The sequence below is a fragment of the Notothenia rossii genome, assembly GCF_949606895.1.
Source record: "Notothenia rossii genome assembly, contig: scaffold_283, whole genome shotgun sequence".
NCBI classification, from domain to species: Eukaryota; Metazoa; Chordata; class Actinopteri; order Perciformes; family Nototheniidae; genus Notothenia; species Notothenia rossii.
Genome location: NW_027640303.1, coordinates 29,007 through 46,287, shown reverse-complemented (window position 1 = coordinate 46,287; position 17,281 = coordinate 29,007). Strand labels below are relative to the sequence as shown.

General features: G+C 40.3%; 1 protein-coding gene across 1 annotated transcript; it reads left to right on the top strand.

The window, feature by feature from the left end:
* Positions 1–1,412: 1,412 nt before the first annotated feature.
* On the top strand, positions 1,413–16,520 carry LOC307026824 (potassium channel subfamily K member 10-like; the record flags this gene model as incomplete). The annotated part of the gene is made up of 6 exons (XM_079694964.1): positions 1,413–1,478; positions 1,525–1,642; positions 4,175–4,335; positions 4,855–5,047; positions 11,277–11,419; positions 12,958–16,520. The coding sequence occupies 6 exons, from the start codon at positions 1,413–1,415 to the stop codon at positions 13,624–13,626; spliced, it is 1,350 nt and encodes a 449-aa protein (XP_079551090.1). The 3' UTR covers positions 13,627–16,520.
* Positions 16,521–17,281: the final 761 nt, after the last annotated feature.

The following is a 17,281-nucleotide window of genomic DNA, read 5'->3' as shown; positions in this document are numbered from 1 at the left end:
AGCAGAGCATATTGAGACCAAAACTCATGTACAACAACTTCCTTACTTGCAATAAATAAGCACTAATTAGAGGGTTAATGAGGAAAAACTCTCTGGCTTATTACTTGTAGAATAAGGCACTAATAAGTGTGTTATAATGACTAATAAAGAGCCAATATACTGCTAATATGCAAGTTAATTAACAACTAGTTGATGGTTAATTTGTGTACCTTAATATATATAAAGTGTTACCATACTTTTTGTATGATCATTTTTTCGATGTAGTGTAAAAATATCAAGGCTAGGACTTAACATTTGTGGCAAATCTTAATGACAAGTTGGAACTTCCCAATCAGAGTTTGACTCTCTGTAAATAAAGTTGATCTGGTTTGTCCTTGTGTGATTGCCCTTCAGCCGGCCACAGAGCCCAGCACAGAGTGTGGCATTTTACACTGAGAGTCCATCTGCTACAATGGACACTTGCAGGGCAGATGATGTGTTATGCTTACTCCTGATATTAGCCTGTGCCCTTTCCCGTCACCTCAGCAAAACTCATTCACTGTGCAGATGCACTCACTGCAGAAAAGAAGCCACCATGTTGTGTAGCAGGATGATCTGGATAAATACTCTGAGAAAGTTAAACCTGGGCAGGGTGGTGATGACACATGTTCTATTCAACTTCTTTAAATGATGGTAATCTACTTATATTGAATAACAAATGAATTTGCAAGATCTATACAAATACCTGACTGTTGCAGTGTGTCATTGAAGAAGACGGTTTAGCATCTGGTACAAAAAGACTAGCAGCGTGGTGGACATACAGTATTTGCTTTTGATGAGTAGTTGTGTTTTTTATTTTATTTTTCATAGCCTAATGTTACCTTACTGTCAAGTATATCATAGGTTTGGAGTTCTAGGTGAACTCGATGGAGACATTGTCTGTGGTTTGTAATAATGCATTTGAATTCAAATGTAATTGTTAAAGAGTGACGTGAAAAAACAACATACTGATGATTTTCATTGAAAACACACCAGCATACAGTTCCAGGTTTTCTTTTCAATGACAAATAGAACAGTGAGTAAAACAACAAAGTATTACTCATTGTCCTGGCTCCAGAACAATCAATGTTAGATTCTGCTGAGAGAACAAACTCTGAAACACATAATGGTAGCTTGTTGCCTAATAACTTTCAGCAGTGATTTCAAGGACATTTCCAAGGAAAAGAGCCACTGTGACCTGCCATCTTGAATCAATTCAACATGCACACTTCAATCCTCCATGGATGCTAGCGAAGCCCTGCAATTAAATTAGACCGTATCTTGGCTGTGCTCAAGAGAAATACATACAAACATAGCATGATGCTCAGAGTATACTGATTGGAAACTATATTATAAGCTAAATGTTATAAACCTGCATGTTGTAATTCCCTTAAATGCTGGCCCATCCCTTCAAGAAGCTGAATCCAAATGACAGAAAGACAGAATCCTCAACAACCACAGTGAGACCAAGATGTGATGTGCCTCTATCTCTGCTTCTCTCCCCAGCACTCTGTGGAGGCTGTGAATGCTGGAGTGAGCCCCATAGGTGATACCTCCTACAACTCCAGCCACTGGGATCTGGGAAGTGCCTTCTTCTTTGCTGGGACTGTCATCACAACAATAGGTAGGTTACTGTAACTATGGCATTATTCATTGGCTCACATTTAACAGGTTCATTCAGTTTTCTGTAGGGAATTTACTGTTTCTTGCTTTGCGTGATGGCTGTACAAGATTAGTATTCCTGTACTTATTTCTGTAAATGTATACATTTGGATATGTGCCAACTGAGTGCAGCAGCAGGATTAGTACGTGACCAGTGGTATGAGTATGTTTTATATGTAGTTTGATGAATGCCATAGGTATTCAAATGTTCATTATTTTCATTCAATGTTAGTCTTCTAAATAAGATGTGCTGTGGCAGACCATAGGAGACGTAGGCAAAATGTACAATATACAGTAATATGAGACTCTGAGACAGTTTGACAGCAAGTGTCTTCAATAAAGAATATTGGGAAAATAACTCTTCCCACCTGGGGTCTTTGTCTCTTGTCCTCTGCAAAGTATAAGGCTGTTTATTTGTCCTGTGGGCAGAGCATGGTCTTTCTCTTCACCTTTGTTGGGACCAGCCAGGAAAAGAAACAAAGAAAGCATGGACAATACTTCCAATGATTTCCAGCCTTGTTGAGGATTGTGTTATGTTCGCAATACATAAACTCACTTGCACTGACATTTATCATAACAGCCTCTTTTTTGTAGTCAAGGAAGTAAATAATTCTAGCTCTGCTGTTCACAAGTGGCAAAACCATGCTGTGTGGTAGCTCAGCAACTGATCAATGATGACCTGTCGGACTCCAGGTATCACCAGGCTATGTGCCAAGTGGCTGCAAAACATTGACGGCGTAGAACACTCCATCTGTCACCTCTCCCCCCCTGAGCTGAACTGATTTACCTTCAGCTGGTTTGCCACCTGTCCTCTCCTGGACAGGCCCTTTCAATATGCTCAACATTAAAATAAAAAGTGTTTGCAATTCCAAAAACAACATCTGACTTATGCTGTGACATCCTCTTTAGAGGTGCATTAATCTGTCACCAGGGGAAGTTTCCACCCAAGGAGGGACATTTGCAACTTGGTCGAATCCCATTTAATAGCCAGACATTCCTTCACTAGAATAGAAAATATAGAATAAATAATGTAATGTTTTATCATGTTGTGGCTAGCCTGGCCTGAGATAGCACTTCTCCAAGACCTGTACCCTAAGTGTCAGCTTAGACAATGAAGGTTCCTTAAAGTTGTGTCTACTCAGGACGGGCTCGCTGCTTGTTCCACTGCTTCAACACTTCAACTGACATTATATGTGTTTTTTTGTAATCATAATTTCATGCAAGGGGGCTACAAATGTAGCAAATGAAGCTCAGCGCAAGTTCTTTCAGGAAGACTGTTTCCCATGCACTCATTCACAATTCTCTCTCACTCACTCGCCCTTTCCTTCAATAACCAAGGGCGCATCATACCCCCAGCTAAACCAATCAGTCCGTCTCATCCCCCAAAAGCTAATCACAGCACACCCGGCAAACGTTTAAATCTGCTCTTTTTCTCCCCTGCCAGCATTGTTCAGGAGAATTGATGCAACACTCCTCCACCTCCAGTTTCATCAGATCCAGGGCAAGGCTAGCCCAGAAGAGCCCACATCACTAAGGATTGTAATCCCCCTTCAGCACTTCACCACCACTAGTGTCTAGACCCCGGGATGGGGGTTCTCTTTTCCTAGTCGGCTTCTCCTCCCCCTAAATCCATCACAGTATGATGGGGTCTAATCTCCAAAATATATATTACCCCTTGGGCAATAAATATGTTATCAAACTTACGGAATAAGTCTCTCCTGATTGAAATGGTATTAGCCAACAAGTCCAAGGAATAATTTGACGAGTCGCTTAGTTGCATTTTTCCAAGTTGGGGTCATTTAAAGGACAGCCAACCCTTTTGCTCATCAAACTCTCATCTAGCCCAGGGTCTTCTTCCCCATTGGTCTCTTCTCGGGGAGGACAATCAACACCTGTCTCCCAGAGGCTGCTGCCCATTCAAGGACCATCTGTCTTTCCGAGTGCTTCAGTTCTTCTAGAATGGTGTCATCGGTTATGGGCCCAAAAATACTTTAAAATAAAGGGGCAGGACCCCGCTGGATAATTTTTCCTCAACAATTCACTCGCAGGTGGCCCTTGTGGTTTGTACTTGGTTACACTGGTGTTGTACTTCTGGGACTCTCCATGATGCAGATAACTGTGATAGGGGACACAAAGCCTATTGAACAGTTGAACACTTTCAACGCATCTGATTTATTAAAGGTCATCACAGGCAGTGGAAGGTCATCTCTAGGTTGCACTTCCTAAGCCTTGTGCCATGTGGCTGCAATACCTTGTCTGGGTAAAAACTTTGGGAACTAACCCCTGTGCTGTACTTTCCAAATGTCCCCTGGTTTGTCACAGTGCATAGTCCTGCCCTGATTCTAATATGGAGAAATAGTAGGCAATGACTGGTTTTAAGATTGACTTAACAGCAGGCTGCTTGCTCTTGGGTAATTGGGATCAAACATCTAGTTATTTTGTTTGCATCATGTTGTCGTGTAAACCCTCTTGTTGTCTCCGTTTATTTCACCAGGTTATGGTAACATTGCCCCAAGCACTGAAGGAGGGAAAATCTTCTGCATTCTGTATGCAATATTTGGAATCCCGCTGTTTGGATTTCTCCTGGCAGGCGTCGGGGATCAGCTTGGTACCATATTTGTCAAAAGCATTGCCAAGGTGGAAAAAATGTTCCGGGTGAGTCTCAAAATAAATATCCTATCATTAAATGTGCTTTGTAAAAATAATATACTTAAGGAATTTACTTTTTTTATTTGGTCCATTGGTTTTACATAAGGACAAGAGTAAAAGAGAGCACATGAAACCTGTTGAGGAAAATATTTTCCACTGCCTTTTACCCAGTTTATCACTCTTCTTCTATAGTCAGCGTTCAGACATGCGACCTCGGTAGCCACTTTCTCTCTTTATAAATAGTTTTGTCTAGAACTAGATAAATACATGGGATTTTGGAATATCTTCAGAATTGGTTAGGCAGGAGCTCTGTCACCTTGTGGCTGCAGCAAATGTCTTTGTCAGTTCTTTGGCCGTGACTTCCAATACATTCTTCAGTTTCTGCCATCAAGTTGAGCTCTCCTGTGTTCTCATTGTTTTTCGAGTCCATGCTCAAGAACTTACCATTTCAACACCCAGAAATAAGTATGTATTATTGTTATCACTATCCTTATATTTTGTTACTGTGACTTTGTATTCCTTCAGAATAAGCACAACCAGATCAGTCAGACCAAAATCCGCGTGGCCTCCACCCTCCTCTTCATACTGGCTGGTTGCATCTTGTTCGTCACTGTCCCGGCTGTAATATTTAAACACATTGAGGGCTGGACGGCTCTGGAGTCAACATATTTTGTTGTCATCACTCTGACAACAGTCGGAATAGGTGACTATGTGGCAGGTGAGAGCTTACCATTCACAAAAACATTAATGAATGTAAATGTCCTGATCACCTTCTTTTTTTTTTGCGTATTATAAATCACCCCAAAAAATATCTTAGCACAGTTCCGTACCTCGACACAAACTGATGAACCCAAATGCACGACCCAGAGACAAGAAGTCTTGAATGTAATAAAAAAGTGTATTTATTTAAAAAGATCAGGTAATCCCTCTTAACAGAGTAGGTAGTGGAAATAACAGAAAGCGCTCACAAGGAGGAAAAAACTAGCGTAACAAAAAGAGAACTTAATAAAAACGTAAGTCTAACAAAACATAACAAAACCTGACATGAGTGAAAAGCGATCCTTTCAGAGCTGAGGCTTGGCACGGCCATTCAGGGAAACAAACAAGACGAACTGACACAGGACATGGGAGAGACAGGACTATTTAAACATGAGGTGAGTGGGAATTGGTGGAAACAATCAGTGGCAGACACTGATGATGGCGGGAAAAACACACAAGGGGAGGAAGAAAACAGGGCCTGAAATGAAAGACAAGAGGTAAATACAAAATAAAACAGGAAATGACGGACAAAATACATAAACATAACTAACACATTTGACGAGACACAACAATCACTAGAAATCCAACACACATACAGGACTGTCTCAGAAAATTAGAATATTGTGATAAAGTTCTTTATTTTCTGTAATGCAATTAAAAAAACAAAAATGTCATACATTCTGGATTCATTACAAATCAACTGAAATATTGCAAGCCTTTTATTATTTTAATATTGCTGATTATGGCATACAGCTTAAGAAAACTCAAAAATCCTATCTCAAAAAATTAGAATAGTTCCTCAGACCAAGTAAAAAAAAAAGATTTATAACAGCAAAACACAATCAAACATTTGAAAATGTCCATTAATGCACTCAGTACTTGGTTGGGAATCCTTTTGCACGGATTACTGCATCAATGCGGCGTGGCATGGAGGCAATCAGCCTGTGGCATTGCTGAGGTGTTATGGATGCCCAGGATGCTTCAATAGCGGCCTTTAGCTCATTAGCATTGTTGGGTCTGGTGTCTTTCAGCTTCTTCTTCACAATACCCCACATATTCTCTATGGGGTTCAGGTCAGGGGAATTTGCAGGCCAATCGAGGACAGTAATGCCATGGTCAGTACACCAGTTACTGGTGGTTTTGGCACTGTGGGCAGGTGCCAGATCATGCTGGAAAATGAATTCCTCATCTCCATAGAGCTTTTCAGCAGACGGAAGCATGTAGTGCTCTAAAATCTCTTGGTACACAGCTGCATTTACTCTGGGCTTGATGAAACACAGTGGACCAACACCAGCAGCTGACATGGCTCCCCAAACCATCGCTGACTGTGGGAACTTCACACTGGATTTCAAGCAACTTGGATTTTGCTCCTCTCCAGCCTTTCTCCAGACTCTGGCGCCTTGACTTCCAAATGAAATACAAAACTTGCTTTCGTCTGAAAAGAGGACTTTGGACCACTGTGCAACTGTCCAGTGCTTCTTTTCCTTAGCCCAAGTCAGACGCCTCTTCCGTTGTCTTGAGTTCAGAAGTGGCTTGACCATGGGAATACGGCTATTGTAGCCCATTTCCCGGACACGTCTGTGAACAGTGACTTTTGATACCTGGACTCCAGCTTCAGTCCACTGTCTTTGAAGCTCCCCCAAATTCTGGAAGCGACTCTTCTTCACAATGCTGTTAAGGCTGTGGTCATCTATCTTGGTTGTGCAGCGTTTCCTGCCATATTTCCCCCTTCCAACAGACTTTTTGTGGATGTGCTTTGAAACTGCACTCTGTGAACAGCTTGCTCTTTGAGAAATTTCTTTTTGTGTCTTACCCTCCTGATGGAGGGTGTCAATGACGGTCCTCTGGACAGCAGTCAGATCAGCAGTCTTCCCCATACTTGTGATTTAGTTTACTGAACCAAGCTGAGTGTTTTTCAAGGCTCAGGAAACCCTTGCAGGTGTTTCGAGTTAATTAGACGATTCAAGTGATTCGTTGAACACCCTACTAGTATACTTTTTCATGATATTCTAATATTTAGAGATAGGATATTTGAGTTTTCTTAAGCTGTATGCCATAATCAGCAATATTACAATAATAAAAGGCTTGCAATATTTCAGTTGATTTGTAATGAATCCAGAATGTATGACATTTTTGTTTTTTTAATTGCATTACAGAAAATAAAGAACTTTATCACAATATTCTAATTTTCTGAGACAGTCCTGTATAGCCACCCAGCAGGTGTATCTCTACATACACAGGTGGTCCTATCAGACTATCCTAAGGAAAATATGCAGGTAAATGATGCCACAATGATAGCAACAAGTACATACTAATTCAAAGCATTTATGGTCAATAATCAATATACAATAGGAGGTGTGTGGCGCAGTGGACTAGTGCGTTGGTGTTCTGATCAGGGGAGCACAGGTTCAAACCCCACTGCAGTCAGCATGTCGTTGTGTCCCTGGGCAAGACACTTCACCCGAAATTGCTCCTGTGGGGATTGTCCACAGTATTGAGTATGTAAGTCGCTTTCGATAAAAGCGTCTAACATGTAACAATACATAAACCTGGTTAATGTTCAGCGATGTGAAATTGTATATAATGTGTAATCAGTGTTGGGACTAACACGTTACAAAGTAACGCGTTACTGTAATGCCGTTATTTTGGTAGTAACTAGTACTCTAACGCGTTATTTTTTAAATTCAGTAACTCAGTTACCGTTACTACATGGTGCGTTACTCCATTTTTTTTTTTATATAGTCTCGGCTCCCAGACGTTGGTGACCGGCGCCAACAGCGAGGCGAACAGAGATGAGAACTGTACTTAAGTACAGTACTTGAGTAAATGTACTTAGATACTTCCTGTGTCAGGGCGTGTTTGTATTTAGTTAGCCTACTAACAATACTATCATGGCGACGGCGGAGCACAAGTCGAGTTTCTCCGCATGGAGATGTGCTCACTATTTTACTTTTCTCGAGCATAAAGAAAAGAATGTGTTAGTTAAGTGTAAGTTGTGTCTTGGCGGGTCAAAGATCCTATCCACTGCTCAAAACAGCAATTCCAATCTGTTCAAACATCTGCAAAAACAACATGCTGGGACGAAGCTATTGACCACAGACCCAGAGCCATCCGACGCCACCCCACCTCCACCTCCACCCAAGCAACAGCGGCTGGATTTCAACCGAGGGACTGCTAGTCAGGTGAAAGTGGATAAAGCCATTGCACGGTATGTTGTTGAACACGTGCAGGCTATTTCTACAGTGGAGTCACCCGCTTTCAGGGAGCTAGTAAGCATGATACCATGTCCGGGCGGCACACGGCATATGGGACGCAAAACGTTTTCCAACTACCTGGAGAAAGAATATACCAAAATGGATAGCAAGCTAAAGAAAACATTTGAGGGGCTGGAATACATCTCGACCACCGCAGAAATTTGGTCTGTCCACAACAGAAGCTTCCTCTGGATAACATCTCACTGGATAAACCCAAACACTTTACAACGCCAGAAAGCTGCGTTGGCCTGTAAAAGGATAAAGGGTAGGCACACTTACGATCTTATTGCTAGTGAGATTGACCACATTCACTCTTTGTATGGAGTGTCATCAAAAGTTACCTCCACGGTTACTGATAACGGCTCTAACTTTGTGAAAGCCTTTGCCATGTATCAACCGGAATCGCTCTCTGACGACGATAAATTGGCACTTTGAAACATATCTTTGTTTTTGTATAGACCACATTGCTTAGCAGAGTTCAGTGATGCAAATGCATGTCAAGTTGATCAACAGATTGTATTATTCTCCAATGCAATAACAGTACTTAAATGAAGGCTATAAAGGCATTAATGGGAGGTTTTTCTTTTTGGGAGCCCTTTTTTAAAGTAACTAAAACGTTACTTTCCACAGTAACGCATTACTTTTGGGTGTAAGTAATCATTAAAGGAACTGAGTTACTTTTGAAATGAAGTAACTAGTAATGTAACTAGTTACTGGTTTTCAGTAACTAGCACAACACTGTGTGTAATGCATTTGTATTACAAGCAGTTTATTTACTTTGTTGGCTTTAAATCTTGGTACTGATTTGTGAGACTTGTTTAGGTAGCTATGCTAACATCATCCACTTACAGTTTTTCTCTATTGCTAACACACTAAAATTATACATAAAACACAATTATTTTAACTGACACTCAAAGAGCAAAACACCAGCTCAAATCTCCAAAACTCTAAACACGTTTTCAGCTTTTCACACAATTTGCAAATCAACATGGCACTTTTCGCAAACCACTGCACACGTTTCTCCATGTAAGACACAGAAATCTGACATAAAGTCACGTGTTAGCAGGTTTAAAACACTGATATTCAAAATGCCTCACACATGGACCAATGATCAAGAAACACGTTCCACCTGACCAAACACCTGATAGCATAATCGTTGGCTCATCAATCAGGATGTTAGCACTATAAAAAGACCACAGGTGAGTACTTTCTTACAGCATCAATGGAAGCCAACATGGAAGCAAGAACAAGAGGAAGAGGAAGAGCTGGGCTGAGAGTGAGAGGAGGAGGAAGAGGTGGGTGAGAGTGAGAAGAGGAAGAATGAGAGGTAGAGGTAGAGCTGGAGGGAGAGGACGTTCAGAGGGTTCAGCCTAATCTAAGCCGATTTACTGTTGCCTCTGTAATCTGGACACTTAGACTTGAAAACAGGTTAGTTACCAGTTTTTAGCTCTGCATAATTCATGATATATCAGTACTTATATCGGTTGTGTGAAACGTATTTATTTCATTACTGTAATTGAATTGTTGGCATGTTGCATACTATAACTGTACAAAAATCCTGCACAATTGACTGTGGTAGACTTACTTTTATTAAACACAGACACTGACCAACCACTATATCTTTGTTGTTTATCTGAAGGACTGAGAAACAAAGAGCTGGTGGAAGGCTAAGGTTTTTCAATGAGGCACAGGAAGCAGCAGTTACTAACTGGGTTTTGGCAAACAATGCATCACACTTAGAGAGATCTGAAGCATAGTAACTATGTGCTGAGATGCATGTTGCACAATGTTATTTTTGAATAAAATTGGATTTTTTTCAACAACTCATTTGTATTTTTTCATTTACTGTATTTCTGTAAACTCAAGCAATCTTTCTCTGCAGAAACCTCTATGTACAGAGCCTAGCCCATACAAGATGAAAGTGCTTTAGATTATGCTCAGCAGTGTGTAGTTGGGTGGTCAAACAATCCAGTATTATGAATGAAGTGTGTTATATTTGGTGCAAAAGTTTGCATTTGGTAAGTGTTTATGTAGTTTTGAGTGCAGTTCTTCACTTAGCAGGAGAAATTAGGTGTTTTGCACTTTGGGTGTGTGGTTTTGTGAATTGTGTTTAGTGTTCTGAGAAACTGAGCAATTAAAAAAAAAATGTGTGTTAGCAATCAAGAAAAACTGTAATTCAAGACAACTTTATATACATCACCATGTTGCCAAACATTGTCAATTAAAACTGAAAATACATATCAATGTAATGGGAAATATGCATCAGGGGATCTTACTTGTGTGCCAGTCAGACAGTGAATTACTACTTTCTAGCTGAGCTGCGGTTGGAAAATGGTAGGCTATAAGTGAGTGGAACATCAGCAGTGTGAGCTACCACTCTAGAGATTGGCAAATTCAGCCACGAACCACAGAAGCAACTAATTGAGACCATCTCACTCTTGAGAACAGGATACAGATGGAGAAGTCATTCTTCTATTCAATCTGGCTGCATAATAATAAAAACCACTTGATTACAGCTTTAACAAGCATTGCTAAGGAAAACAGTGTCGTAAACGATGACATGATGACGTGGCTCCTACCAGGCTCTAGTTGGTGGAAAAGCGAACTGGTTGCAGTTGGGTCATACGCTAAACCGACTGATCCAAACTACTGCCGGCATGGAACTTGAAAGGAACTCTTTCCAGTGGAAAAGGGGTCATTTAGTTGAGTTTAGGTCCCTGGTAGGCTCCACCGCATCTTCCTATTCTATAGCTATGTCCGTAATCATACAACCTTACACAGGTTACCACAATTACTGACCCTGACTTCAAAAGAAAACACAACTATCTGTGAATTTCTCTGACCTTAACTCTCGTTCAGGTGGAACCGACACTGGCAGCAGCAGAGTGATTACAGTACATTTCTTCAGTCATTTATGTCTTGTTTTCTGATTAGGGGGAGACAGAAGGATTGAGTACCGGAAGTGGTACAGACCACTGGTGTGGTTCTGGATCCTGGGGGGTCTGGCCTACTTTGCTGCAGTGCTGAACATGATCGGGGACTGGCTGAGGGTGCTGTCCAAAAAGACAAAAGAAGAGGTATGCGGAATGATGTTAATACTATGTTATATTCTTTACCTGAATAGGGTCATTGTTACGCCCCACCCTTTGTGGATCTGTGGTGGAAATATCTCATGGAAATAAATATTCAAGGCAAGAGATTGCCATGCATATGTAATAAGCTTTTCGGCGCAAAAAAGGATCCAAAAATTACAGAGTCACATGTTCAACGTGGAACCTCCTTGAGACTGCCAACCAGGCAAAAACCTCTCCCTGCGTGGTAACAAAGAACCACACAGTTAGTTTGAAATGAAAACATATAATTGTGTTATGTGGGAACGACGGAATGTTCCACCTATGTGAAAGACACATGGATAGCAAAATACAACTAAATGGACATGTATATTAAAGTAAAAATCTAATATTAGAATATCCTTATACAGACCCTATAGGGCTAAGAGTATTCCACCACTGACCCACACAAAAAACACACATTAACACACCTTTAAAACAATCATATCCATATTACAAGCAAACAGACAAAATATACTATCAGAATTCTGGACTGAGAGGCTGAACCACTTGCAGTTCCCAGGCATCAGGAAAAGAGGCATTCTCTTCTCCTGATGACACCTGAATCACTTCCTTTCAGGTGCACCTCGTAGTGCACCTCGTTGCAGCAATGCAGCACACCTGGGCATATCTACCAGAGGGAAAAAAGGGAACACATACAGCCGTAAAAGCTTGTGAAAAATCATATAAAAAACACCTGTTACACCTACTAACATCTTTCAGGCACTGTATCCAGAGACATATTGTATTTCAAATAAAATATGAATTTGAATAATGGATTCATTACAAAAGCCAAAACTGACTTTGAAACTAATTCAAACCAATTAAAATGCAACCCATTTGGTGTATGCATATTGGGGTGTTACTTAAGATTTGATAATCCCCACATTTCTGTCATTATCCTGATTAATCTATGCTTTCAGCCGAATATCATGTTTCATAGTTTGCTTTGTTGTGAATCAATCAATCAATCAATCAATCAATCAATCAATGTTTATTTATATAGCCCAATATCACAAATGTTACATTTGTCTCAGTGGACTTCACAGTTTGTACAGAATATCAGTATGACAATACGACACCCTCTGTCCTTAGACCCTCACATCGTACAAATGAATGTTTTGTCTTTTAGACTCTAAACCTCAACCTGGATCTCTACATATTGTTTTGTGTCCCCTTAAAACAAAGCGAACCCTAGTCTACCCGTCTTGGATTCAGTATGCTAAAAAGCGGTAGAATGTTAAATTAGAATGATTTATAGATGTTTAACATTTAAAATGATCTGGTTATTCACGAGAAAAAAGGCAAAGTTATTCAAAGTAATGTGTGACAGACCTTATTGGGAAAACATTAAGGGTGGTCACTAAATTCAGATAAATTGTATTAATTAGTACTTTTATTTATCTTGAAAAGGACATTATCATTGCGGCGCAGCATTATTGTTGACCAAAGATAATTCCAATCATAACTGACATACTAATCTGCAATTACTTTCTTTGGCCAAGGTTGGTGGCATTAAGGCTCATGCAGCAGAATGGAAGGCGAATGTTCGGGCAGAGTTTCGAGAGACACGTCGGCGTATGAGCGTCGAGGTCCATGACAAGCTGCAGCGAGCAGCCACCATCCGGAGCATGGAGCGCCGTCAGCTGGGCCTGGACCAGCGTGCCTTGTCCCTGGACATGCTCTCCCCAGAACACCGTGCCATCTTCAACAGCCTGGACACCAACAGCTACAAGACCTCCTCCCAGGAGAGCATCGACACCAAGCTGAACAACCTCCGGCTGCGAGGGGCCGAGCACTGTGATCGGGGCGCCAGCCACCAGACCACATCCGAGGACAACATTTTCAACCGCCTGGGCTCCGTCACCAAGCTGGCCAAGCGCAACAGGAATCGGGACCTGAAGAAGAACATCCCGGCTGAGGCACGCCGGCCTCACAGCGAGGCGTACGGCTGCAGCACGCCCACTTTCGACTGCAGCACATCCACCGCAGATGAGGGGAAGAGGAAGGACGAAGGAGAAGAGGACACTGAAGACAAAGAGTGCAACACTAGCTTGTCTGAATTCCCACTGTTTGTAGATGCTTGCAATGGGTTTATTCCGGAGCTGACCAAAGAGAATGACAAAGAGAAAACACTTGAAACAAAAGAGCTGCATATTCAAATGGGACCATAGTTAGAGTGTAGTCCTCTCTTAAAACACCACCATTAGTGCCTTAGGTCTCTGTTGTGTGTGCTTGAGCAGGGATGAAATGTGTCCCTTTGTGCTACATACTGCATTGTCCACATATTCACTGTGCCCTCTGGATGTCATGGACACACGTTGTGTTATATAAATGCAAGACCTGGTAGTTTTTTTTAAAATTGATCTGGTCTGGTTGAATGGTCATATTAAAAAAAGGAAAAAAAAAGTTGTCAACTAATAGGTGTTAAAATAAAATCAACATGAGTCTTAGTTTTGCAGCTTTGGCCATTATGTATCTTAGTTTTGTTAACATGGCAATACATCCAGATACTCTTGATGTGGGATAGGGGACGGCAATTGTTTTATCCGTCAGTATTTCTTCATTCAATATTCATTGGTACCTAGTCTTGTGCTCACTGAATACATTCGACTTTCTAGCGGAAATAATAAACACAATATCACGGGGCTCATAAGCACCAAGCAACTCATCTGAACATTACACGCAGATTTCTTGTACACAAGAAAGCCACCGTCTGTGGTACTTTTAAGTATAAAATTAACTTTTTGGGTCCACATAAAGTGGACTAAAATAAGGCAAGGCTGTACTTTCGGTGCTGACAACCAATGTGTCAAAAATTAAGTGTTTGCCCATTGTCAGACCATTTTGGAACATATCTGGCACATTTTTGTATAACAGGCTGCTGTTTTAAACCCTCAGTCACTTGCATTTTGGAACGCTTAACCATTTTTAGAGAGCACTTTTGAATAACCCTTCTGTGTAATGTCCTGCACATTGTTTTAAATTCCTTATAGCTTTGAGTCCGCCATGTATTTTTTATCTTACATTACATCAAACGTCTTACCGGTAATTATTCCTGGATATACACACTGCTTAGTAATGAGTCAATACTAAAGCTGCATTGACATGATATGTGGTAAAGCTGCTCTGCGCTGACGTTCCCGTTGTGTTTCTATGCAAATGTTTTAAACTTTGACCTTGTTAGGCTGAACTTTCGACGTGAAACCAATCAGATAACTGTTTATAGTGGCGCATGCTAACAGACGAAGAAACAACAGAAACAAAACGTAACTGGCTTTTTAACCGCAAGGTGGGCCAAGAGAAAATTGGGTATAATGTGAATGTAGCTTAAAAGTAATAAAAGAGGAAAAACTGTTGTGGAAAAGAATAGCAGTCAGGAAGCATATTCATAAGAGTCTAACTCTATGATGAGGTTATTTGTCCTTTTTAAATTGTGTCAGGCTCATTCTTTGTTTAGCAAAACTGACCTGGTTGCCTTTGGTGGCGAATGAATGAAGAACAAAATGTTGTATTTCCTGTGTCTTGCCTTGTCTGACTTTGTTGTAGTGATCTTGGAGTTTGAGCAATTAAGTTATCATCACATAACAAAACCCAAGTTATAATAAATGTGGAAATATTTGTATGGGGGTGCATAAAATCACTGCAGTATAAAAAATATCTGAAATCAGAAATGCATGCTATTATTACAATTTCAAAAAGTCCCTAATATGAAGTGTCATAATAATGTATTGCCAATGAGATCTTTGGAAGTATTTGAAATACTTAATATGGCTCCGATCAGAACATAACTATTACATAAGAATAATGAGGTCACCCAAAAAAAGTTGCTTTGGATGAGTAGAATAGTTACACATGGCAAGTTAATTAAATGTAACACTTACTATATGTGATGTTGTCATGCTATTTCCAAGTTTCCTACTGGAACTAAAATGTTAAAATGTGCAATTTGATGTTTATGAACACTATTCAAAACATGACACATGTTGCACCCAAGCTAAGCTGTTGTCTCCGTACAATATCCAAAAAGGCTACCTAGATCACAACCTCTTTCATTACTTTCTCAGGGCTTGTTGTTATTGTCTAACAAGTGCTGCATTCACACTTTGAGAGGGGATACTGACTGCACCTGGGAATGAATGACCACCGAATGGAAGACAAGCCATAATGCAAAAAAGGATGGACTGCTCCATACTATACATAGGACGTCAACCAACCAATGGATGATTTGGAGATTAAAGAGTGCACTGCAGTTATTATGAGAAGGTATGGTCTACTTTTGGGCATACTTGGCATGAACAGAGCCAGATGCTTAGCAAACTGAAGTTCCTGAAGGGACATTTAGTAGATCGAATTTACCCTTCAACTACAACCTGGAAAATCCAAATATGAAGAACACATAAGGAGACAAGCATGCGGCAACCATCAGAGCTGAGACAAACAAATGCTATCATAAAGCCTTAATATTTCTTTGATGGATTCTCAAACTCACCCTGATGATTCAAAGAGGAAGGATAATTCGCTTTTGAGAACCAAACTTAATGAGAAAAAAGCTGTAATCCTGCAGAAAAAAACATTTTGAGTGGAATTCTATGCAGTGTGATTATTTATGCATTGGCATTTGGGTATGGACTGCAGCTTTCAGCCATGGCTACTAGTGGACAATGCTATTCACACAAGGTCATGTCCAGTTTCATACTTGAAATGTACCATTGAGGGAATTGACACCACTTGCATAAAAGCTGTAGCAAGTGTGAATGCGGCAAAAACGCAAGACTTTTTAAAAGGACCAAAACATTTCAAAATCTTAAAAAGAAAACCATTACATGGAACAAAAAAGGCATGCTAAATTGCGAAATTATACCACGGTGTATATGGTGTTGATTGTATACCACCACATGCTTAGAGGATGCTGCTTTCCATGGCAATTTGTTTTTTAACTGCCCTTGTTAAGATGCACACACAGCACATGCTCTGTACTTGAACACTGCTTAAAGTAAATGTTGTGCAACCATTACATTAAATTAAGTGATTGCCGTTTGGAAATAAAAATTGAAGAATTAAGATATATTGTTGTGTATTTGTCAGTACATTTCAAAGTCATTGTGGTTGTTTTGAGTCATGCACCTCTGTCTTTTATTTCTTCTATCAGTAGCTTTTATCAGGATAGAAAGTAAGATAGATCAGTTTCACGGTCACTGCCTGTGACCTCCACTACACTGAAATGATCCCCTGGTTTTAGCCGTTCTTTCCTTTTTATACATCTGGAAAGTCCTAGGAAACAGTCCCAAAACATCCTGACTCTGTGTCTGATTTAAAAACCCTTTTTGTTTTAAATAATGCAACAACAGCTTGGTTTTTGTTCATTTTCATTACATGCACCTTTGTGATTCACCAAGGCATCAGATTAGGGAGAACCCCTGTGGAGCAAGTTATTAAAAACAAAACAGCATTTGTTGGAATGAGCCATTGCAGAATAGGTGTGAAACCCTGTGTGACGTTAATGTGAAGGCTAGGATAGAGTTTGATGCTATAAATACTCCAGTGAAATTGCCTTTCTGTATTGATACACCCCAGGTAGTGTATATGTTGTTTTTAGCAGGACACAGACGTTTTACGGTCCTGATGAGCCGTTTGGCAGCCTTTATAGCATCAGTATAATAATACCGAAAGTTGGAATGTTTTCTAAAGCACTTTTATGACATAATATGCAAATATTCAGGTTCATATTTGTAATTTGCATTTCTACTGTGACATGTCTCCATGCTTTAATTATCAAAAAGCTCTTTATTTGTCTCATACTGCCTGTGCTGCAGCGCCTCTTGTCAC